General features: G+C 38.7%; 2 protein-coding genes across 3 annotated transcripts in view; one reads left to right on the top strand and one right to left on the bottom strand.

The window, feature by feature from the left end:
• SIAE (sialic acid acetylesterase) overlaps window positions 1–7039 on the bottom strand; it is a 35494-nt gene extending 28455 nt beyond the window's left edge. The window contains exons 1-2 of one of the 2 annotated variants that reach the window (XM_063093802.1): window positions 6953–7039; window positions 2682–2843 (exon numbers count right to left, since the gene is read on the bottom strand). In XM_063093802.1, coding sequence (XP_062949872.1) covers window positions 2682–2843; window positions 6953–7019 — 229 coding nt within the window. In that variant the 5' untranslated portion in view covers window positions 7020–7039. Of the gene's footprint in view, window positions 1–2274; window positions 2419–2681; window positions 2844–6952 lie in introns of those variants that run through there. The other variant, XM_063093803.1, reaches the window with a different exon arrangement.
• A 187-nt stretch (window positions 7040–7226) lies between these two features.
• Window positions 7227–25428, top strand: SPA17 (sperm autoantigenic protein 17). The gene is made up of 5 exons (XM_063095840.1): window positions 7227–7267; window positions 8422–8600; window positions 20812–20882; window positions 22667–22747; window positions 25101–25428. Exons 2-5 carry the CDS (start codon window positions 8447–8449, stop codon window positions 25245–25247), a joined length of 453 nt encoding a protein of 150 aa, XP_062951910.1. The 5' UTR covers window positions 7227–7267; window positions 8422–8446; the 3' UTR covers window positions 25248–25428.
• The last annotated feature ends 209 nt before the right edge of the window (window positions 25429–25637 follow it).

Genomic DNA, 25637 nt, shown 5'->3' with positions numbered 1-25637 from the left:
CTGTGAAATTATCATCAATAGTCCATGAATCACTTGATTCCCTTAAGTTACTGTTGGTTATTTTAACTCCAAATGATGCATTAGTTTGCAGTTAAACAAATGTGGCATTACCTGAACCAAACTACTAAATGTGAAAAAAAAGCATGAGAGAGAGTTCCTGAAGGAAGGGCACTATTTGTATTCTTCTTTGTATTTTCCTAGGGTTTTGAGCTCAGTGTTTTATATACAGTAAGCCCTCAACAGATGTTTATAAAATTGAACTTAAGATAAATGAGCAGGTTCACAATCGCTGTAAGGAAAAGGGGGACTCATCTCCTATTATTATCTTTTTATTCCTTCTCATCACCACCTACCCTCCTGTCTCATCTCTGCCCACTTCAAATTACTAGTCCTGAAACAGTCATGAAGTGGGGAAAATTCTAAAAATAACACATAAACATTATAAAATTATAATACTATAAAATATAGTATTAAAATACTATAAAATGTTGTGTGCTTTCTGTATCTATCTCTACAGAACTGTGTAGTCTCTGTCTCCTAAAAACTTATTGGTAATGTTAATTATTAGTACCAAGGAAAGCCCATTTCTTATTTTTAAATTACAGCTGTTTTTTGGATTTCTAAGTCACCATCATTAACTGAGACTGCCACTATTTGTATATGATGCTGCTCATTTCCAAGATGGACACAGCACAAACAGAAAACACTGCTAGTCCCTTGAATTCTTCACCTTCAGTACATCCTGCAAATCACTGACAGCATTTAGATCCAAGAGATACATGTCTCGATCCGCTTAAACTTCCCTTTCAGGTCCCTTAGTTTCAGCCAATAACATTCTTACCTTAAAAAGTCTAAAATCTAAGAACTAGAATCACCTACCTTGAATCTTTGCCTGGCACATAGTATTTTTAAATGTTTGCTGAATAGAAATGAATATGAAGAGACTGCACAAGGGTCTGGATCATTCCAAATTAGACCATCAATTCTGTATGAAAACTGACCAGGCAATCCTAGTTTTCAGGGGCCAATAAAATTTCCACAAGTTTTCCTGTCCCATATATATTCTAGCCATTGCTCAAACCACCAAGTTATATAAACTCCACCCACCCAGCACCCCCACCCCACCTCGTAGCCTCCTCACCTGTCTCATTCTCACTTCTACATCCCACAGCTGTATGCCCACATATAAGACCCAGACTTAAACATGCCTGCCTGTATCCAGTAACTTCAGCTTAGCCTCCTCCACACACTGTCTTCTACATCTTTATCTCTTCTGGACAGATCCTTCATAAGATCTCCCTGCTCGTGAAAGCTGCTTATTCTCACCTTCCTGAACATCCTCACAACCACTCTCTTGGGTCAAGCCCTCATCACTTCTTGCCTGGATGTCATAATGGCCTGCTAACAGGCTCCACCCACTCTATCTTACTGATCCCCAATCCATCTTCCACAGTGCTGCCAGAGTGATCTTTCTAAAATACCAATCTCATCGTGTTATATCTATCTCTTTAATATCTATCAGTCCACAATAAAGTATATACTCCTTAGCAATGACAAACAAGTCTCCCTACCTTTCCCACCTTATCTCCTGTCATCTGGCACCTGTCACATACCTCAGTGTTCCAGACCAACCAACCTGCCAGCATTTCTCCACTGACCCCTGTGCACTCATGCCTCCATGCCTTTGCCCAGGCTGTTCCCTCTGCCTGGCTGCCCTACTCATCTTTCAAGATGAGCCTTATACTAATTTATCCCTACTAAGCACTCCCATAGCACCCTGTACTTCCCATTATGGCACTTACACTTAACCGTACTTGCTTATTTTTCTGTCTCCTCCCCTAATCTATAAACTTCATTGAGGGAGAGACCACATCTGTTTTGCTCATCACTGTATCACCAGTACCTAGGACAATATCTGGCACATCGCAGGCACTCAATAAATATTTGAGTGTCTGATTAAATAACAGTAGTAGTAGTAACAATAATGACTGCTAAACTTATTCAGTACCTATTGTGTGTCAGGCACTGTTCTAAGTACTATACATGTGTTAATTCATTTAATCTTCACAATAATTCTGTATTATGACCATCTGCACTTTACAAATAAACTGTAGAACAGAGATGTTAAAAAGACATGACCAAAATTACACAGTCATTAAGTAAGTGTTAAGACTTTAACGCAGACAGTGAATTCCAGAGCCTAGATTTTTAACCACTCCTCCATACTGCCTTGCTTTTATGCATGATTTACCTTCTGTGGAAAGGTTCCCTTACCTCCCAGTCTGAGTTAGATGTTTCTCTTCTGTATCCCATGACACCCCATATACACCTTCATCGTAGCATTCATCACAGTGTGCCATATGACTTGATGTCTATTCCCATTGTTCCATACCTCCTTTAGAACAGGGACTTTGACTTAGTCTTATTTTTCTTTGTATCTTCAGTGCCTAGCACATGGTAAATACTCAAACAACTTTTAAGGAAGGAAGATGCATGGATGGACAGATGGACAGATGAGCTGAAGCATAAGCACTCATTTTCAGATGATCCAGCAGGGGGCAGAAGAAGACAATAAGCGGGTACCTCAAAAAGTTTGTGAAAAAATAGAAATGAATGATACTAATATTTTCATGAATTTTTTGAAGCACCCTCATAGTTGAACAGAGGATGAGCTGCCTTACCTTTCACACTGGTCACTTTCCTCATGATGGTTTCCTGACCCTGGCACAGGGTCACTGTCACTGTGGCTCCAGGCATACCAAAGCCCCAGATCACTGCCCCAGCAGGCTCCTTCTGCAGCACCATGTAATTATCGATGTATGAAGCAAAGCGAAAACCAATACCTAAAAATTTAGCAAACACTTAGAGGAGCATCATCAGGGAAATTCAGCACCTAATACATCAGGATGTTACATACAGTCTTTATACAAGACAATTTGAATATACTCAGTCCTTTTAATCTTCTAAAACTAGATTTTATTCCTCCTAATTAGGTAAGCAACATAACAAGAACAGTTTCCAACATTAGGCATCATTGTACAAGATGATCACTAAGGAAAACTCAAAGAGCAGGGAAATCAGCCAATGTACCGTGGGCCTCCTCCCCTCTCCTTCGGAGCTCTTGATTTTCCTTTGTTCTCAGGCTTGGCCCTAACACTTGACTTTCTACCCCTAAGTCACTAAAATGCTCCTTTCATGTGCCCTGTGGTTTCAGGGGCCCATAAAATTCCACAAGCTTTCCTGTCCCATATACATTCTAGCCATTGCTCAAACCACCAACTCATGTATTAACTCCACCCCCCCACCCTGCACCCCAACCCTACCCCATAACCTCCTCACCCATCTTGCTCTCACTTCTACATCCCATAGCTGTATGGCCACCTCTAAGACCCAGCCTTAAACATGCCTGCCTGCATCCAGTAAGTTCAGCTTTGCCTCCTCCACACACTGTCTTATAGTGTTTATGAGAAAAATAAACCACTTCCTTCCTCAACTTTCCATTACCACACCTATCCCTAGTAGCCGGGAATAGAGAGTTATGCCTCTCCAACACGGCCTTCTCTAATCTTTTTCCCCCCTTTGTCTCCCCCTCTCCATCCTACCAATGTTAATTTCCTTCAAATAATTCCCCTTGGTATGGTTCTTTGATGACTATTACGGATTAAATTGTGTCCCCCCCCAAAACCTGAATGTGCTGGAGGCTTGGTCCCCACTGTGACAGTTAAGAGGGGAGGAAATCCTATTGTGGTAGTTGAAAGGTGAGCCTTGAAGAGGTGATTAAGTTGATGGTTTAATGGTGGTCATGGCCCTGGTTCTGAGGGCTTTAAAAGAAGAGCACGTGACTCTTTCTCTCTGCTCCACCATTCTCACCATGTGACACCCTGCATTACTGTAGAGCTACCTCACCAGATGTGTTCCCTGGACTTTGGACTTCCCAGCCTCCAAAATTGTAAGCAATAAAATTTGTTCCCTTACAAATTACCCAGTTCCAGGTATTTTGTTATAAACAGAAATGAACTAACACAATGACCCAGCACCAAAAATTCCAAATAAAAATTTATGAATATCTGCAACAAGTCTGCATCCTTCTCAGGTAAATTTAGATAAATCAAGACACAAAAATAAGGCCAGTGAGAGACAGAAGGTCAAAATGTCTGAATGAAGGTGTTTTGTCATGATTTTATCCATTTCACAAGCTAAATTATACAAAAAGAAAGGAGGAAGCACACTTGAAACTGTGGATTGTATTCCACAGAGTCACTAATAAGACTGAATAAGAACTCATTTTAACAAGATCATTCCTATTTTTAACATCCAGCCTATATCAAAGTATTTTATTAATAACAAGCATTGATACAATTAACTCACTGAGCTCCTCATCAAAACTTAACAAGGAAAAAAAACATGTCCCAATCTGAGCAAAACAGACAAAAAAAGCTCTAAAAGAAAACAATTAAGAAAATCAAGATTTTTTTTAAAGGGTTTTAAATAAAAATGATAGGAAGAAAAAAGAATCAGAATTAACAAGGCTGACATTTTCCTCCCTGGAAGCTACAACTGATGCTGGCCCCTAGGGCTATACTTAACAGGGCAGTACAGCTAATGGAGTCTCCTATGCAAGCTCCATGGCCTATTTATCCTACTCTCAGAATAACAGTCCAGTTCCTAAAAATCCTCAACTCTCTCTTATTAGCAAGTTTGATCATGAAACCTACATGACAATCAAAGATCACCCAGAAGGCCTACGGTACCAGGAGCAAAATGCTCTAAGAGACCACAGCACCCCAGAATTACATAAGCAGGTAGGCAGCCTGATGGGGGGAAGGAGAAGACACAAGTGTGGGAAGGCCTTGTCTTGGGTAGGTGCTTCATATGGAATGCAAACTGAAAACCAAAGGCAAAAATAAGAGCTAAGTAGAGACAGGGAGGGGGTAGTGAAATGGAGTGAAGAAAACTGGTTGCTGCTTACATATCTGTGTGCGCAGCCAGTAGCCCATAGACTGGGGGAAATACCTTTTCAAGTCAGTCTGTTTTCATCAACACACACTTAAACTCTGTGCATGGCTCTACGCTGGGTTAAAGAATTTAACAGGTAGAAAGAAACTTTATAATCATAGTATGATCATATTACTGATTAAAGACTGAGATCCAAGTAAATTAAGCATTTTTTTAAAATAGTTTGCATATTCATTAATTAATTAAACAGATTTTTATTTACTGATGCCTAGTATGTGCCAGGCACTATTTTAAGCATTGGGGATATAATAGTGAAAGAAAAAACAAAAAAATAACAAAAGACAAAAGTCGTTGCCAACAGGGAGATTACATTCTACTAGTGAGCTTGCTTGTGGCAGGCACAATGCTAAACACACTGCAGACATTAAACTTCTTTGATTGGCCTCATCAAATCACATAGGTAGTTTATGACAGGGCTAGAAACCAAGTCACCTGATTCCAAAGTTACTGTAATTGCCAGTTTGCCACAGTTAGACACTGGTAATAAATCAAAGATATATCATATTCCCTGTCCTTATAAATCTCAAATTCCAAGCTGATTAGACAGTGGAACATTACCAAGGAATTGAGCAATGGACAAAAAAGAACGAGAGAGAGACTGGTAATTCCATGTGTCAAACACAAGATGCATTTAAAATTTGAATTTTTTTTTTTTAAGGTCTTCAATTTTTTCCTTCATTTCGAGATTGGAGTACAAAAACAGGAATTGGTGTTGTAAGGAAGAGACCATCATCAAAAGTGGCCTAAGAAAATTAGGGCAGTTGGTTTCCTCTGGTAGTGAACTGGTGGATGCATTGTTCTCAATAAAACTGGCAGTGTTCTGGTTATCGAGTTGGGTGGTACGCTCATGGATGTTCATTTCAGTGTTTCCTTGTTACACATAATTGTGTATATCTCAAATATTACATGGTAAACATGGGCACAAGAGGAATAATTTAAAAATATCAGGATATGCAATCAAGTAAGAAGGAAAATTTAAAGCACTAATAAATGAAAAATGTAGTCAATGTTAATGAAAGTGATGTAATGATATTACCCAAAGGAGGAGATAAAATACTGATATTAAAGTTAACAGCTTTTAACAAAAAAACTAATAAAATAATGGCCCTACTCTCCTCTTTACCTTCTCCCCATCTCATATGATGGACTTCAAAGGTCATTGACTAGGAATGAGAGTCAGAGAATGACGCACAGAGTGCTATTAGTCTGCGCTTCTGTTAAACTCTGAAAAACTATTTATAAGCTGCCTTTTGTCTGAATCCTGGTACTTTCCGAGTTCTTAGGTCGAGCAGTAGTCATTTACCTGCTCTCCATTCTCTCATCAACTTCGATTTATTTCCTTTTTTTTTTTTTTTACATCAACTTTCATTTCTTAAGAGGGATCTTTGGGGTATTCAAATGACAGAACCATATTCAAATGACAGGATCTGACCTGCACAATAGCCAATGTGAGTCACCCTACTCCCCAGTGCCACGCATATTATCCCACCACCAGTACCTGTAAGCTGCACCAAAAATCAAAGCTGAGCCTTAGATATTTTGAGCTAGTGAGGCGGTTGCATTTCTTAGCCCTAATAAACTTAATTCCCCCAAGGAACCCAGCCTGAAGCAAACTCTCCCTAAGGGCACCACTGAGGGGGCAGCGCTGAAACGTTTTGGATGACTCAGTCACCTGTTTCCAAATATTATCTAACTAGCTCCGCTCCCTCCCTCCGAACTCCCCCGCCGTTACTCCAAGACACTGAGGGCCTCGGGCTGGGGACATCTGGGCCTCCCTATTCGGAAAAACCGAATTCTCCCTCGAGGGGTTCGGCCCAGCGACACCTGCAGGGTCAGAAAAGCCGGCTCCTCAGCCCTATTCCTTGAGAGGGGGCGCGGGACCTCGGAGCCGTCGCAGGCTGAGGGGCAGGGGTCCGGCCAAGCCGGGCCGCCTCACCTGCACTTCTGTCAGCCCACAGGACTAATGGCAGCAGCAGCCCAAGTACAGATCCCGGCACCACCATATTCGCGAGGGTCCGTCACTAACGCGCCGGACTCCGGAAGAGCACTCGAGGCGGGGGGCGGAGCCATAAGGGGGTGGGGCGGGGCCTGGGAAGGCCGACTCTACCCCCTCCGGCACCTTCAGTCCGCGAAGCCGCTCTTCTCCCCTTCACGGCCGCCGTAGTTTTTTGTTTTTTGGTTTTTTAACGGTCACCCAGCAACGAGAAAAAACAACCGGAACCATCGCCACCAGCTCGGAGAGAAAGAAGAGGTGAGGCGGCCTCCCCCACTTCCTCTCCAACACCGAGACCTCGCCTTTTCCCTTCGTCTCTCATATTCTGTCAGCATCCCCGACACACCCTGGGAACCCTGAGTCAGATTGGGAGCCAAGGCAGCCCATTCTGCGACAGTCTGAAATCCCAGGGCCTCAGCGTCCCGCCCCCGGCCAGACCTGTCTTCCCTCTCCGTCCGCCCTCCACTCACAGATTGGCGCAAGGTCTCACCAGTTCTTTTCACAACCCTAAAATGATTCGATACCCCATCTCCTGTTCCTTCAAAAAAAAAAAAGAAAAGAGGAACCGCTCCACAGATTGGGGCCTCATTAAACCGTCTAGTCTCTCCCAACCTGGACCCCCTACCATGGCCTCCGCCTTTCTTCCGCATTGACCCACACTCACAAACAGCCCAGGTCCCTGAATATTCTTTTCATACTCAGTAGCCCTACTGCTGCTTGACAGCTACCGTTAATCTAGCCCTTGCATTCCAAGACAAGAAGAGAAGGCCTGGTCAAGACAAAAGCAGAAAATATAAAAATCCCAAAACTTTTAAAGGCTGGGATTTCAAAATCATGACCTCCCCAACCCCATTCCAGAGTACAAAGGTGATTCGAGGCATTATAGATCATGCTTCAGAAGTCGCAGCTAAGGCAAAGATTAAGTGTGAAACTTCATTCAACAAATTAGTTTCTAGAATCAGGACTAGTTCCTAGTCTTAAAAAAATTTTTTTTTTTTAATTTTAGACTCTAAACAGGGTCTTTTCAACAATTGATAATGAATTCAATTGAAGTAGCTTTTTAACAATCATTCTCTCTAAATTCCTGTGGGACAGCAAAAATTACCCTCACCTTTTAAATACAGAAACACAGAGGAACAGAGAAAAAGTACTTAGTGTCATGGTGAAAAATATGCGATTTTGTGATTTTTAAAAAATGATTTGGCCTATTGAATGAGTCTGTATTTGTAATATTCTACTTCATAATGGGGAATTTAAGACTCTTTGAAAGAAATGGATGGACTTTGGTTGTGTTGAAAAAAAGAACTGAAGGCCAGAAAATTTGGGTCTCAGAAATAATTTGTTTTCATAATTGTGATTTTATAAGTAAAATCTATCAAATTGAAAGACATTACTCTTTAATGAATCTCTAGGTACCATAGGCAGTTCTTCCCAAAGATGTCGATTCCATTCTCCAACACCCACTACCGAATTCCACAAGGATTTGGGAATCTTCTTGAAGGGCTGACACGCGAGATTCTGAGGGAGCAACCGGACAATATACCAGCTTTTGCAGCAGCATATTTTGAGAACCTTCTAGAGAAAAGAGAGAGTAAGCTTTTTAAAAATAAGAGACTAAACTTTGGTTATGTTAAAACTTGCTTAAGACCATCTCCATTCCACAGAAAGCCTTTTTAAGGCAGGTAGCTTCAAATAGCAGTTCTTACTATTTGGAACAGTATGTGCCTCTTTGATAGGTTCTCTTAAATTAGTTTCACATCATTGAAGATTACCAGTTTATTGCCCAGACCTTCTTTATTGTGTTTCTCATGAATACACAGCGTAGAAGGGGACTGTGAAAAATCATGCAGTCTACCCATTACTTTGCAGCAAACTGTTCCTATACATCACAGGCAGTTGCCTGTCCATTCCTCCTGAGAGAAGAGTTTGTGCTTTTCTTTAAATTTTGATTCTTCTCATTTTAAAGTATTATGCGTTGCTAAAAAAAAAAAAAAAAACAATTCTACACTCCTTATATTAAATAAATTGGTATTCACTGGGATATATGAAACTGTTCTGCAATAAAGGCGCAGAGACAAACTGCTTTGAAAAGTGAACTGCTGGCTTGGGAAGGTAATTTATATTCCTTATACTCTCAAAGTCCCATACTGCACAGAGGCTAAGATCCACACTAACAGTAACTCTTTGGTTGAGAGCCAAAGCAAAGTTCCTTTATTTCCATAAACAAAATTTTCAAATCCCCAGCCTTGAAGGTTCATGACTATCAGGTCCTGATCCATTTGTCAAAATGGGAATTATCACAGCAATACGTTTGTAGTAAAAACCTATTCTTGGCTAGAACAACCATTTTGTGTAAGCTGTTATTATCATTACTTTAGATTACAGTATTCCATCAGAGTGGTAAAGGTAACTAGATAGCCACAAGCAAACAAACATTCCATTGTAAATCATTTTACAGAGGGAGGAAATCAAGGCTTGAATTAAAACATCTCCCATACACACAGCACTGCTACTCCTCCTTGCCTTCTTTGCCCTGCTGTTGCATGTTCTTGAACTTCCTGAATGTTGCTTGTCTTTTCCATATCCAATTGGTAGGAATATTTGCTGCACAATCTGAAACTTTAACTTCTACGAAAAACATCTTATAAACAATATTAAGAGGGAAAAGAGTTATTAAGAGAAATCCTTTGGGAAAAGAGGTGAATTGTAACAAACATTAATTTTGTTATTATAACATTAATTTTACAAATTCATGCGGTAAAAAATCTTAAGAAATTTATTAAATTTTAGAACTGAGAAACATCCCATTTCAAAAACATTTGAATTACTGTTACTGGATCACAGTAATTAAAGCAATTGATGATTCAGATTAATGGTCTTGGGATGCTAGCACTAGCTCTCCAGTAAACAATGAGTAAAACCATTTGAAAAACCCGCTTCCACCCATGTCAACCAAAGGTGAATTATCAAATAGATACAAGCATCAGAATTTAGTCTCCCCAAAAAAGAAAAAAACCCATTATAGATCTCTAGCCCAGTCTCCCACACAATGCAAGAATCCCCTTGCCAGCAGTCTTCATAGGTAATTAGTAATACTACTTTTTTTGTTTTTGTGACATGAAGCATGTTGTTATACAGTATAAGTGGTATCTCAAATCACTAGAGAAAAAATGGACTTTTTCTTAAATGATGTTGGAATAAAGGAGGAAAAAGATAAAATTGGATCAATTTCTTACTTAATACACCAGGATAAATTCCAAATTGTTGGGTTTTTAAATATTTTTTTAAAAGAAACCATACAAATAGTAGAAGAAAACGTGGATGAATTTCTCTATAACGCAAGAGAAGAAAAAAATTTAAGTTGACTTAATTGCTTCAAAAACCCAGAATCAATTAAAGAAAAAAATGATAAAATTGACAACATAAAAGTAAACTTTTACATGACAAAAAAGCACCATAAGGAAAATAAAACTACAAATGACAAACTCAAAAAAGATATCTATAATTTTTATCCCAATGGGTTAATAAACCTAATAAAGAGCTTGTAAAAAGTGTTATAGGTTTAGGGGCCAGCCCGTGGCTCACTTGGGAGAGTGTGGTGCTGATAACACCAAGGTCACGGGTTTGGATCCCTATTTAGGGATGGCCAGTTAGCTCAATTCAGAGAGCATGGTGCTGACAACACCAAGTCAAGGGTTAAGATCCCCTTACCGGTCATCTTTTAAGAAAAAAAAAAACAAGTGTTATAGGTTTATAACAACCCTATAGAAAAAAATGGGCAAAGGATATGAGCAAACATTTCATTCAAAAATAAATACAAATGGCACTTAACCTATGAAAACACACTCACACTAATACATAGTAACAGAAGTCCAAATCAAAACTACACTGAGCTACCACCACCATGAACAACCACTTCATCATACTGACAAAAAGCCAAGTTTGCCAACATGGACTCTGTAGACAAGGCTATGGAGAAATGAGCACTTATGTATGTTGCTTGTGGAAATGCAAAATGGTACAACTCCAAGGAAAGGAACTTGGCAATATCTACCAAAATTATATATGTATTTAACCTTTGACCCAGAAGTTCCACTTCTACATTTTTCATTGTATCATTATTTGTGTAAACAACCCAAATATCCATAATATTGGATTGATTGAAGAAACTAGAGTACATCCACACAATGGAATAATATACAGCTCTTTAAAACAAAGAATGAAGATCTCTAGATGATGCTGTGGAGTAATCTTCAAAATATATTCAGTGAAGAAAGCAAGGTGGGGAAAGTGTGCTTAGTATGCTACCATTTAACAAAGGAGGCTGATATGAATACATTAACTGTTCATTTATATTTTGAATGGAAGAATAAATCTTTTAAAAGTTAATATTTACCTCTAGGGGAGAGGGAACAGTGTAGAGGCAACAGGATAGAATATACCATAAATTTGGAATCATAAATGTTTAGCATAGTTATAAAATAAATTTTTAAGCAATTTCTAAATTTTAAAAGCAAAGTGAAACAAATAAACCTAACTAGTTCTGACTGGGTGACATAACTACACAGAAAGGAATTATTTCAAGTGACTTCATAACATAGTAATCTGACTATACATCCCCAGTGGATATATCCTAAAAACAATGTGAACTTAAAAAGACCTTAGACTGTTTTCAGAAATTATTATTAATAATAATATATATGGTTATTCTGAAATTATTTTTTTATATATTGTAGAACAAAGCAAGTAAGTAACTATGCTAGTGTTATTAGGAATAAGATTTTTAGTGTAGGAAAAATGACATTCAATTATAAAAATGAAAGAAGTTAATAAAATCCTGTAACAAATTTGAATTGAAAAATATCAGTGCGACTTCATGATATGTTTTCTCTTTTAAAAAATGAAAGAAGTAGGGCCAAGCCCGTGGTGCACTCGGGAGAGTGCGGCGATGGGAGTGCAACGACGCTCCCACCGCGGGTTCGGATCCTATATAGGACTGGCCGGTGCACTCACTGGCTGAGTGCCGGTCACAAAAAAGACAAAAAAAAAAAAAAAGAAAGAAAGAAGTATATTCCAGCTCAGCCCATTAAACAGGCCTCAAAATAGTGACCAACCCCGTACTAGTGAGCACCTAGCCTCTAGACTGTCATCTCTGAATACCATTTCCCAGGAACCACGGCTTCTTAGAGAACTAGCTAATTTTATGAACTGGACAGGAAATACACAAGATGATGCTGAACACCTTGCCATACCAAAAGACAAGGAAGCTATCAAAGATTACTGGAGTTGTTTCCAAAGGACTCAGGAGCATCTGAGCACCTGAGTAAGCTCCCATTGGCCAAATTTCGGACAATTAGAGTATCAATAAGAATGATAAATGCAGAGGTCTTCAAGATGGCGGTGGCTGCGGCAGTTGGCACGGAGTAGCTGAGGTGGAAAAGGCGGCCACTGGGTCTTAGGCAGCTGGGGAACTTGTGGACCTTCCTCTTGCCGTCTCTTAAGGGAGGACCGCTGCTGGTGGCCAGTCGTGGGGGCTGACCGCCACTTTGCCCTTGGCAGGAGAGGCTGCCTCGTTTACAGGCAACAGCTTTGAAGTATGGAGCAGGAAAAGAACTGTTTCTTAGCTGCAAAAGCGAGTCTCTAAACAGGGAACACGGCGCCAGGGCTGCTGTTGATGCAGCCAGGATCCCGGAGGCCGGGGCCGCGCTGAAGGCGGCCAGCTGCCCTATTCAGGATTCGAGGTTTCAGGCCGGCATAAAAGAAGATTCCTGGGAGCGCCTGAGCCGCGCGGCGGGACCGACTGAGCAGCCCGAACAGGGACGGCAACAAAGCAGAGGCAGAGAGGGAGCCGCCCGACCTGGCACAGCCCTGTGAGTGACCCCGACCCGGCCTGCTTTGGGGGCAGACGCCCGCCCAGCTTCCGCCTGCGTCACTGGACCACTCACTGCCCCTGGGGCTGCCTCTATTTTCTCACGTAGTGGCAGCTCCGGCCCGGCTCAGCCAAGCCTGTCCTCCTCACCCAGCTCAGCTCCTCACTGAGCCTTCCCACTTGTTTGCCCCAGCACGGGACTTCCCGGGGCCTGCGGGCCGGCCTCCCCTCCCACTCCCTCCGCGGTTCTCTGGCGGGGCTGGTGGCATGGGGCGTCCCGGCCAGCATTGGGAGGGCAAGGAAGTACGGGCTGGGCCGACTGTCACTCCACCGCACCCTGGGCTCCGGCCTCTGGTAAACTTCCTGTTACTGGGAGGCAGATACCATCTCTGCGGCCACCAGTTCGGAAAAACGCCTAACTGATTTCTTGTTAGGAATAGTGTGGTTGGAGAGTTCCCAAGTCTGCTTGAACCTGCCGGAGAGCTGACTGCGGGCGGGCACCGGACTCGGTCCGCGCCGGGGGGACGCAAAGGTGAACCGTGTGCTGCGGGCTCCTCCCCTGAGGAGCTCACGCTCTGGTGTGGGAGATAAGACAAGTACACAAATAACCGCGATACCAGGAGGAAGGTGATAAGTCCCAAGAAAGATCTACACAGTGCTACAAAGACACCCAGAGCAACCGGTCGTCTGTGCCTAGCAGAAACCTGGTAGACTTCCTGGGCGAGGCAGTGCCGGGCAGGGTCTTGAAGGCCCAGCTGATAGACGAGGGTTGCAGAAGACACGTCCCAGCCCAGCCCAGTGCGCACAGAGCGGGGAGACGTCCGGCTAGAGAGGCGGAGACTCGACAGAAACCACACACCCTGTGGGGTCACCACTGCACGATCCAACAGCCCGGGCCAGAGCGCACGGAACACGGAGAAGTCCTGCACGGGAAGTGAAAGCTCAGCAGAGACCATACACCCTGGGGTACCGCCCCGTGATCCAGCAGCCCAGCAGAGTCCAAGCTGACCAGAGAGGTGGCTCCCCGGAGAGGCCCAAGACCCGAGGCAACCATACACACAAGGCACTAGAGGCCAACTGAGCAATCACGGAGGTAGCCATACCAAATTGGCAACTACAGCAACATCTTAGTTAGTCAATAGTCTCAAACCAGTGGACTGTTAAACCCCCTTCCACAATGAGTAAACATCAAAAAAAAGATACCAGAAATACAAAAAATCAAGAAAGTACACCACCAAAAGTTAATAAATCTCAAACTCTAGATCCTATAGAACAAGAAGCCCTTGAAATGACTGACAAGGAATTTTGAGTGATAATTCTCAGGAAACTGAATGAGATACAAGAAAATTCAGCTAGACATCATGATGAAATGAGGAAAAGTATACAGGACCTGAAAGAGGAAATGTACAAGGAAATCAATGTCCTGGAAAAAAATGTAGCAGAACTTGCCAAACGGAAGAAGTTATTCAGCGAAATAAAAAACACAACAGAGAGTTTAACCAGCAGGCTTGTCGAATTTGACGAGAGAATCTCTGAACTTGAAGATGGGCTGTTTGAAATAACAAAAGCAGACAAAAAGAAAGAAAAAAGAATCAAAGACATTGAAGAAAATCTGAGACAGATATCAGACAACCTTAAGCGCTCAAATATCCGAGTCATGGGTATTCCAGAAGGGGAGGAAAAAGGAGATTGCAGTGAAAACATATTCAACAAAATAGTGGCAGAAAACTTCCCAGGTATAGGAAAAATCACAGATCTTCAGATCCAGGAAGCTCAACGATCTCCAAATGTATTCAACCCAAAAAGGCCTTCTCCAAGACATGTTATAGTCAAATTGGCAAAACTCAGAGACAAAGAGAGAATCTTAAAAGCTGCAAGAGAGAAGCGTCAAATCACCTATAAGGGAGCCCCAATCAGGCTAACATCAGACTTTTCATCACAAACCCTAAAAGCTAGAAAGGAATGTGATGATATTTTCAAAATACTAAAAGACAAAGATTGCCAGCCAAGAATACTCTACCCTGCAAGGCTATCCTTCCGAAATGAAGGGCAAATAGTATATTTCTCAGACAAACAAGAACTGCGGGAGTTCACCACCACACGACCACCCTTACAAGAAATTCTCAAGGGAGTACTGGGTTTGGTTCCTGAAAAATAACTACCACTGCCATAAAAACCCAAGAAAAATCTAAACCCATTAGTATAATAAAAATGGCATTCATGAAGAGAAAACAAACGAAAAAAAAAAACGCTATCTACAACCTCAGGAACCAACAAACACAGAAACCAAACAGTAAATCAGAAAGCAAGGAACAAAAGACACCTAAGACAACCAAACAACCAATAAAATGCTAGGAATAAATCAACACCTTTCAATAACAACTCTTAATGTAAAAGGCTTAAATTCCCCAATCAAAAGACACAGACTGGCTGACTGGATCAAAAAGGAGGACCCAACAATATGCTGCCTACAAGAGACCCACCTCACCCATAAAGATTCACACAGACTAAGAGTGAAAGGATGGAAAAAGATTTACCATGCAAACAGACAAGAAAAATGAGCTGGAGTAGCTATTCTTATATCTGACAAAATAGACTTTAAACTAAAAACCATAAAAAGAGACAATGAGGGACACTACTTAATGATAAAAGGACTGATCCATCAAGAAGATGTAACAATCATAAATATGTACGCACCCAATGTTGGAGCAGCCAGATTTATAAAACAAACTCTATTAGACCTAAAGAAGGAAATAGACACTAATACCATAATAGCAGGGGACCTGAACACTCCACTGTCAATATTAGACAGATCATCTAGGCAAAGAATCAGTAGAGAAACACAAGATCTAAACAAGACTCTAGACCAATTGGAATTGGCAGATATCTACAGAACATTCCATCCAACAACCTCAGAATATTCATTCTTCTCATCAGCACATGGATCATTCTCCAGGATAGATCATATATTAGGTCACAAATCAAGTCTCAATAAATTCAAAAATGTTGGAATTATCCCATGTATTTTCTCAGACCACAATGGATTAAAACTAGAAATGAACAACAAACGAAACTCTGGAAACTATACAAACTCATGGAAATTAAACAGCATTCTACTTAATGACATATGGGTCCAAGAAGAAATCAAGCAGGAAATCAAAAAGTTTATTGAAACTAATGAAAATAATGATACATCATACCAAAACCTGTGGGATACTGCAAAAGCAGTATTAAGGGGGAAATTTATTGCATTAAATGCTCACCTCAGAAGAATGGAAAGATGGCAAGTGAACAACCTAACACTTCACCTTAAAGAACTAGAAAAACAAGAACAATCCAAACCTAAAGTTAGCAGACAAAAAGAAATCATTAGGATCAGAACAGAACTGAATGAAATTGAAAACGAAAAAACAATTCAAAAGATCAATGAATCAAAAAGTTGGTTTTTTGAAAAGATAAAAAAAATTGACAAACCATTAGCATGGCTAACAAAAAAAGAAGAGAGAAGACTCAAATAACAAAAATTAGAAATGAAAAAGGGGATATTACAACTGATTCATCTGAAATGCAAGGAATCATTCGAGACTACTATAAACAACTATATGCCAACAAATTTGAAAATCTGGAGGAAATGGATAAATTTCTGGACACACACAAGCTCCCAAAACGGAACCATGAAGACGTAGAAAATCTGAACAGACCAATAACAATAAAGGAGATTGAAGCTGTTATTAGAAGGCTCCCAACAAAGAAAAGCCCAGGACCAGATGGATTCACAGCAGAATTTTACCAAACATTCAAAGAGGAATTGACACCAATTCTTTACAAACTATTCCAAAAGATTGAAACGGACGCAAATCTCCCAAACTCATTCTATGAAGCAAACATCATCCTGATACCAAAACCAGGTAAAGATATAACCGAAAAAGAAAACTACAGGCCGATATCCTTAATGAATATAGATGCAAAAATCCTCACTAAAATACTAGCAAACAGAATACAGCAACACATACGTAAAATTATTCACCACGATCAAGTGGGATTCATCCCAGGGATGCAAGGTTGGTTCAACATACGCAAATCAATAAATGTGATACACCATATTAATAAACTCAAACACAAGGACCATATGATCATCTCTATAGATGTTGAAAAAGCATTTGATAAAGTTCAGCACTCATTCATGACAAAGACCCTCTATAAGTTAGGTATAGATGGAAAGTATCTCAAAATAATTAAAGCCATATATGACAAACCCTCTGCCAATATCATCCTGAATGGGCAAAAGCTGAAAGCTTTTCCTTTAAGAACAGGAACTAGACGAGGATGCCCCCTCTCACCACTCCTATTCAACATAGTGTTGGAAGTACTAGCCAGAGCAATCAGAGAAGAGAAGGAAATAAAGGGCATCCAGGCCGGAAAAGATGAAGTCAAACTGTCCCTGTTTGCAGATGACATGATCCTATATATCGAACAGCCTAAAACCTCTACAAAAAAACTCTTGGAACTGATAAATGATTTCAGCACAGTAGCAGGATACAAAATCAACACACAAAAATCAGTAGCATTTCTTTTCTCCAATAGTGAACATGCAGAACGAGAAATCAAGAAAGCCTGCCCATTTACAATAGCCACCAAAAAAATAAAATACTTAGGAATTGAGTGAACCAAGGATGTGAAAAATCTCTATAATGAGAACTACAAACCACTGCTGAGAGAAATTAGAGAGGATACAAGAAGATGGAAAGATATCCCATGCTCTTGGATTGGAAGAATCAACATAGTGAAAATGTCCATACTACCCAAAGTGATATACAAATTCAATGCAATCCCCATCCAAATTCCAAAGACATTTTCCTCAGAAATGGAAAGAACTATCCAGACATTTATATGGAATAATAAAAGACCACGCATAGCCAAAGCAATGCTGAGCAAAAAAATAAAGCTGGAGACATAACACTACCTGACTTTAAGCTATACTACAAAGCTGTAATAACCAAAACAGCATGGTACTGGCATAAAAACAGACACACTGATCAATGGAATAGAATAGAGAATCCATAAATCAACCCACACACTTACTGCCATCTGATCTTTGACAAAGGCACCAAGCCTATTCACTGGGGAAGGGACTGCCTCTTCAGCAAATGGTGCCTGGATAACTGGATATCCCTATGCAGGAGAATGAAACTAGACCCATACCTCTCACCATATACTAAAATCACCTCAAAATGGATTAAGGATTTAAATATACACCCTAAAACCATAAAACTTTTTAAAGAAAACATAGGAGAAACACTTCAGGAAATAGGACTGGACACAGACTTCATGAATACAACCCCAAAAGCACGGGCAACCAAAGGAAAAATAAACAAATGGGATTATATCAAACTAAAAAGCTTCTGCACAGCAAAAGAAACAATTAACAGAGTAAAAAGACAACCAACAGAGTGGGAGAAAATATTTGCAAAATATACATCTGACAAAGGATTAATATCCAGAATATATAAGGAACTCAAACAACTTTACAAGAAAAAAACAAGCAACCCAATTAAAAAATGGGCAAAAGAGCTAAGTAGGCATTTCTCTAAGGAAGATATACAAATGGCCAACAGACATATGAAAAAATGCTCCACATCACTCAGCATCCGGGAAATGCAAATCAAAACCACACTGAGATACCATCTAACCCCAGTTAGGATGGCTAAAATCCAAAAGATTCTGGACGATAAATGCTGGTGAGGTTGCAGAGAAAAAGGAACTCTCATACATTGTTGGTGGGACTGCAAAATGGTGCAGCCTCTATGGAAAATGGCATGGAGGTTCCTCAAACAATTGCAGATAGATCTACCATACGACCCAGCTATCCCACTGCTGGGAATATACCCAGAGGAATGGAAATCATCAAGTCGAAGGTATAACTGTTCCCCAATGTTCATCGCAGCACTCTTTACAATAGCCAAGAGTTGGAACCAGCCCAAATGTCCATCATCAGATGAGTGGATACGGAAAATGTGGTACATCTACACAATGTAATACTACTCAGCTATAAAAACGAATGAAATACTGCCATTTGCAACAACATGGATGGACCTTGAGAGAATTATATTAAGTGAAACGAGTCAGGCACAGAAAGAGAAATACCACATGTTCTCACTTATTGGTGAGAGCTAAAAATTAATATATAAATTCACACACACACACACACAAAAAAAAATAAAAAAACGGGGGGGGGAAGAAGATACAACAACCACAATTACTTGAAGTTGATACGACAAGCAAACAGGGGACATTGGTGGGGGGGGCGGGAGGAGGGAGGGAGGTTTTGGTGACGGGCAACAATAACAGCCACAATGTATATCGACAAAATAAAATTAAAAAAAAAAAAAAGAATGATAAATGCAGTGGATTGAAATTCATTCAATATGTTAAATATTCATGAATTCATAATGGCAAAAAAAAAAAAGGAATTCATTGGTCACCTTGAGAAGGTCCTAGGGAACCAACTGATTATTCTGAAAACTTGTAAATAAAGGAAAAGAATCAAACCTTTAACCTTCCTTTTCTGTAAGAACTATACTTCATAGTAACCAAATAGTTGATGAGGGTAAGTTTTTCTTTATTGAATATTCCAGAAAATAAAGAATTAATGATCAAATTCAAAAATTTCTACTTTGCAACCCCTAAACAATGACCTAAGCAATGACCATCAAGGGTCCCATAAAAATTATAAAGAGAGAGACAACCAAATATTATATATCTCCTGACTGAATTACATAGCACTACCAATCAAGTATTCTTGACAAAAAAAAATCAAACTTGAATCAGATCAAACCTATAGCTCTAACTAACAGTCGACAGGAAATTGAAATGCAGAGGCACTCGTTAAAAGCCACCATGGGGATAGAGTCAGAAATATCTCAGCTGTGGAAAACTCCAAAGGAAAAATGACTCAATTCCATAAACAAATAAATTACAAGGGAAACAAGGAGGGAGTGAGGGATTTTCCATTAAAAGAGATTTTTAAAACATAACAAAAGGCTGTGTGTACCCATTTTGCAGGTCCTGATTGAACCAACAATACATAAACAAATGATATATTAGATGATGGAGGAAATTTGTATACTTAACTGAATAGTTGATGATATTAAGGAATTATTGCTAATATTTTTAGGTGTGATAATGGTGCTGAAGTTATATTTTAAAGAGTGTTTATATCTTAGAGATGCATACTGAAATAAATACTTGTAGGTAAAATAATATGATGCTGGGATTGGCTTGAAAATAATCAGAAGAAAGAGCAGAAAAATAATCAGAAAAAGAATTATAGATAAAATAAGATAAACCATGAGTTAACAATTGTTGAATCTAGGTAATATGCACATCGAAGTTTGTTCCAGTATTCTCTTTACTCTCTAAGTTTGAATTTTTTCATAATGAAAAGTTAAAGAAAAAATTCTGTTTAAATGTAAATATCTCTTCTATGTCAACTGTCTATGTAATATGCCTCAATTAAAATAAAAACCTCTTATCCTTCACTTTTCCAACTTCCCAACTATTTAGCATTTACTTTTATACATTTTTTGGATTTACTAATACGTGTCTATAAGTGTCTGTTCTTGTATTTAAGTATTAGCATTTGTTCTTTCTCTCTCCCATTTTATTATAAATTCTGTGAAGACAGAAATTATGTTTTTTAGTGCTTTTCTAAATATCCCCAAAGGCTCATCCAGTGTTTAATTGGTCATGGTTTAATGACATATTTAATGATCACTGGTTACGTCTGCACAGTGCTAGGCTATGTACAATGTCAATACTTAAGACTGTCAATAAACTTGTGATTTGAGACAGGAAACTTGTTTTGTGTTACTATTCTAGATTTACTTTAATGAACTCAAAATAAGTCTGAAATTATTATATTTTTATTATTTAGAAACCAACTTTGATCCAGCAGAATGGGGGACTAAGGTAGACGACCGCTTTTATAACAACCATGCATTCAAGGTATGGTTCTGTGAAGCTACTGGATTTGGCTATTTCTTCTCCCAGCCTCCAAAATTCAGATTATTGGGATCTCCCCAGAACTGTGAGAACTTTGTGAGGCATCACAAATAACTTATTAAACCTTTTTAATGGTGCTCTTTTTTCTGATGAGAAATTATTTTCTTAAGTATCTGCATCGTGTACAGATCCTTAGCTTAAGTTAAAGATGATTGACAGGAAGAAGATGCTTGAAAGTTATAGAATAAAAACTCCATCATTTATTCTTCAAATTTTATTAAGCATCAGAATGATGAGCAATAGCAGGCAATCAACAAGTACTTGTTAAATTAATGAATGATATTTCATAAACTAAAACACTATTAATCCAATTATTTCACTGTCATTGACATGTTACAAAAGACTGGTTAGAATTAAAGATGGTAGTGGCATAGAGTTTTGTCTATAAAGCTAACCTCTTCAGAGACTGAACCTATCTTTCTCAAAGACAGCCTTTCTCAACTAAGCCTCCTCAGAAAAATAAAGCCCTAAACAAAAAGTACACATTGCATGTAAGGAATCAGTGTCTCACCTTTGTATCTAGAATGATTCTAGTTATGTATCATCCTTGGGAGAATTGAGAAAATAGCCACTGAAAACATTCTCTGTGTTCTGTGGCTTAGATGAGGAATGCTGGTTGAGAAAAGCTGTGTGTGATCAGCATCACTGGCATCAACTGGGAACTGTATAGTAATTCAAAGTCTTGGGCCCTACCCCAGGTCTACAAATCAGAAGTTACATTTTAACAAGATCCCCAAAGTGATCTGTAGGTATATTAAAATTTGAGAACACTATACTCTAGAAAACTGAGATGATACACATAGCACCAGCAAATATTAGAATTAAAAGGAATGAACTGAGTTCAAGTTTTAATGGTGTTCTTCAGTAGATTTCAGGAATTTCCTGGAAAAGTAGCTGTCACTTATTCCATGAGTTCAAAAGTGAAGTTCCAGCCATTTGTGCCTGCAGATATGGGGGTGTTCTGTTTATTTCCATTTTACTAGATTCTCTGTGCTCATGTCATATTTGTATTCATGTTTTATTTAAATCAAAGGAATAATGTGGAAAAATTTTAAAGCCTTGTGTCATATAGCAATTTAGGGTGTTTCTTTTTCTTTTCTTTTGAATTCTAAAGGCTTTATTTGATTATCTTATATGTCCTTAAATTTCTGTTTATGGATTAAAGAAGCTCTTCTCAGGGGTGATGAATTAACAATGCCTATAAATTAGAGGGAGACTTCAATAGCCATGTCAAAATAGAGCTGGTTTTTCTTTTTATGTTTAAATCACTCCTCACAGCAAAACTTGCTTCTTTGACTTAGTTTTTAATCCATAAAACTCACTGAAAAGTAAACTTGACTTTAACACTGTGAAACACAATGGCATTTATTTTACTTTCTATTTTAGAAACTATTGGAACCTCTTTTTCATACTTTGTTCAGGATTCAGTACAGCTTATCAACTTCTAGTATAAGATGGTGGTTTGTTTTTAAAATAAAACAATGGCACACACATTCCAAAAACAAAAGATTTTTACCAATTCCTTGGTCTTTGATATTTGTTTACACGTATTTGAGAGTTTTCATTTCTTCTTGTTTCAATGTACTTCCCTTGTTAAAAGATAAAGATGTATTTAATTCTCCCTATTTCTTAGTAACTTAAAGTAATATTTAATTACCTTTAAGCAGTTTGATCCAAGACTTTGCTATTTTGGAAACATTGCTTATTTGGCCCTCTTCTCTCTCCAGGAGCAAGAACCACCTGAGAAATGTGAACAAGAGAAGTCTCACACATCTGTGAAAGAGGAAGGGACATCAGTCACAGGCTTAGTATGTTATATTTTTCATGTACTATTGGATTCCTACAAAGAATGACATCACCCAATTTAAAATTGTACTCCAATCAATTTTTACTGACTCAGTCAGTAATCCATACTGTTAAAATTATGATTTTGCTTTCTAGATAATTAACATCAGTAATAAACTAACTGGGGGATCATTTTCAGCCATACCTCTTATAGAGAAAAACTCATTCTTCCCCTTTAAAAAAAAAACAAAAACCTTATTTTTCAAGATTGTCGGTAGACAGAAAATCTTCCTAGGGAAGGGCAGACAAAACTCACAGACTCAGTCTTGATTCTTCAGATTCATCTTCCACTTTGGAAATTTTTTCCTAATTGATGCTGTCACTACCATACAATGGCAAATGTTCACAGATAACAAAAGGAAAATCACAGGGAATTACATACAGCCAAATAAAATGGCTTTACACATACTTATCTTCCATGTATGGCCCTCTACAAAAAATGCCTTCCTGCCTGACACCCTACATCCAAGCAGTCGAGACATGGGGAAGACCACCCTCAAAGATATTTATATTCAGTAGTATGCTAAAGCCAGCTCTGAAGAAATGATTGTACACATCTCTACCCAACCCCACGCTCAGTAATGTCACTTTAGTAGCTTGAAATAAGCCACACTGGGAATATTAAGACCAAAGGAAGCACTACAAATTAAGGCGTGTGTGTGTGTGTGCATGTGCGTGCGTGCGTGCGTGCGTGCGTGCGTGCGTGCGTGTGTGTGTGTGTGTGTGTAGAACCAGTTATTAACTACTTACCAGCATATCACTGTCTATATTCTTCAAAGTCCAATCAGACTCAAGAGGACCAGGCCTGGTGAAGAAAGAGCTCACTCTCTACAATGTCATAGCCCAAACTTCTGAGTTCCTCTTCATGTCTTAATTGACATGCAGAATGCACATCCTTCTCAAAGAATACCTTACTTCTCACCTAGTGAGGCATGGCTTTTCCCTATTCCAGAATTATATCAATACAACCCAATACGCCTACCGTTGGAATAAGATGTAATGGGAGGTCAGGGAAGAAGGAAGGGAGTGTTATTTCCTTACGTCTTTCATAGGTGCTGTTACACCAGTTTTCATGAGTCTGAGTTGGGATCTCATTGATTTCCAACCCTAGTATAATTAATTTGCCCATATTGGGGCATCGTCTAAGAGAATTTTGTGCCATTCTGTTTGCATTTAAAACTTTAAGAGCTAGATTTACCTCATTTGTTTGTAATGGGTGGGTGAGGGGGGTTGAACAGCCTAAAGATCCATCAATAAGAGATTGAGTAAATAAACCAAAGTGCATCAGTACAATGGAATACAATGCTGTCATTAACAAAAGAATGGGCACAGTTATATACTGAATAATAATACAGAAAAAGAGAACCAATATTTCCATGTATATTGTTCCATAGAAAAACTAGTTGCAGAACTCTGTGATTAGCATGATCTCATTTTTAAAATAAAAAGGCATATATATACCCATATGAATATATTTGCATTTAGAGAAATTTTGGAAGGATATAGATACTCAACCCATAATAATGCTTGCTTCTTAGGAGTAGGATTTGGGTAGGGGGAAAAAACATAATAATGCTTGCCTCTTAAGAGTAGGATTTAGGAAGGGGGAAAAATTCACTGCCAATGATTTTTGAGTTTTTTAATGTGTACATATCATTTTTATAATTGAAAAAGATATATTAAAAGCTATATATCTATTCAATTGTACATCTAAGAGATTGGTACATTTCACTGCCTGTAAATTACACCTAAATTTAAAAAAAAAAAAAAAAGAAGAAGATGCTTTATGCCAGAGTTAACTAACCATGTTAAAATTGACATTACTGGACAAAATGGATATATTTCTCTTTTATACTCTACTTTAAATGTATGATTTTAATCAGCTAATCATTGAGAAATTAAGAAATTAACCTTTTAATCTATCTTATGTAATCCCAATTATTTTGAAGCACCACATTTATTATTCTTCTTAACATTTTTAACATGCTTCAAAGATTCTTACTTGTTTCCCCCCCAAAAAAATATTATTGCTCAGGAAACTGTTAAATAGGAGCTATTTTGAAAAAAAAAAAAAAAAAAGTTGGCAATGATCTTTTATTGAAGAGATATATTAAAGAGTGACAAAATAAAATGCCTGCTATTTTGGCATTCACCATTTGGTACATATACAATGTGACAATATATAAAATTCCCTCAGGAAGCAACAGATTTCAGATTGTTACATCTCTAAATTGATTAAATTTATGCATTTATTTTTATGGCACCAAAAATATGAGATGTTTGAGAAGTCTCTTACTTTTTCTCCTTTCAATGAAGGAGTCTTCTAAGGAAGATAAGGACAAAGAAGAAGAGATTGCTGCTGTCAAAATCCAAGCAGCCTTCCGGGGACACTTAGCCAGAAAGGAGCTAAAGAGAATGAAAACAGGCAACCTTCAAAAAGAGAAATCAGAGGAAAACAAGTGAGAACACTGGTTTTACCCCCAGAAAACATGACATCAAACTTTTCGTGACTGCTGTGGGCCATGAGCATCTGTTTAATAAAACAGAAACGTGCCACTTGAAGATTTTTTCCTGAGATCGAGTCTTGTTTATACTTGTCCCAAGTCTATGTGTATAGAGAGCCTTGAATTTGGAGTTATAGAACTGAAGTATCTTAGTTTTCGGAGACCTCAGAGAGATCTCCAACTGTTATCTAAAGAATAAATCCTATCACATCTCTGAAAAATGGTTCTTTACCTCTTGTTTCACTTCTAGTAATAATTTCAGTGCCTTTTAAGGATAGTCTATTTAATTTTTGAATTATTAGAAAGGTAATTTGAGTTAAATATCTGTCTCCTTGTGAGTTTCACCTAT

Source organism: Cynocephalus volans, chromosome 4 (genome assembly GCF_027409185.1).
Source record: "Cynocephalus volans isolate mCynVol1 chromosome 4, mCynVol1.pri, whole genome shotgun sequence".
NCBI classification, from domain to species: Eukaryota; Metazoa; Chordata; class Mammalia; order Dermoptera; family Cynocephalidae; genus Cynocephalus; species Cynocephalus volans.
The sequence above is the reverse complement of the archived record's forward strand: the minus strand, read 5'-3'. Positions and strand labels throughout refer to the sequence as shown.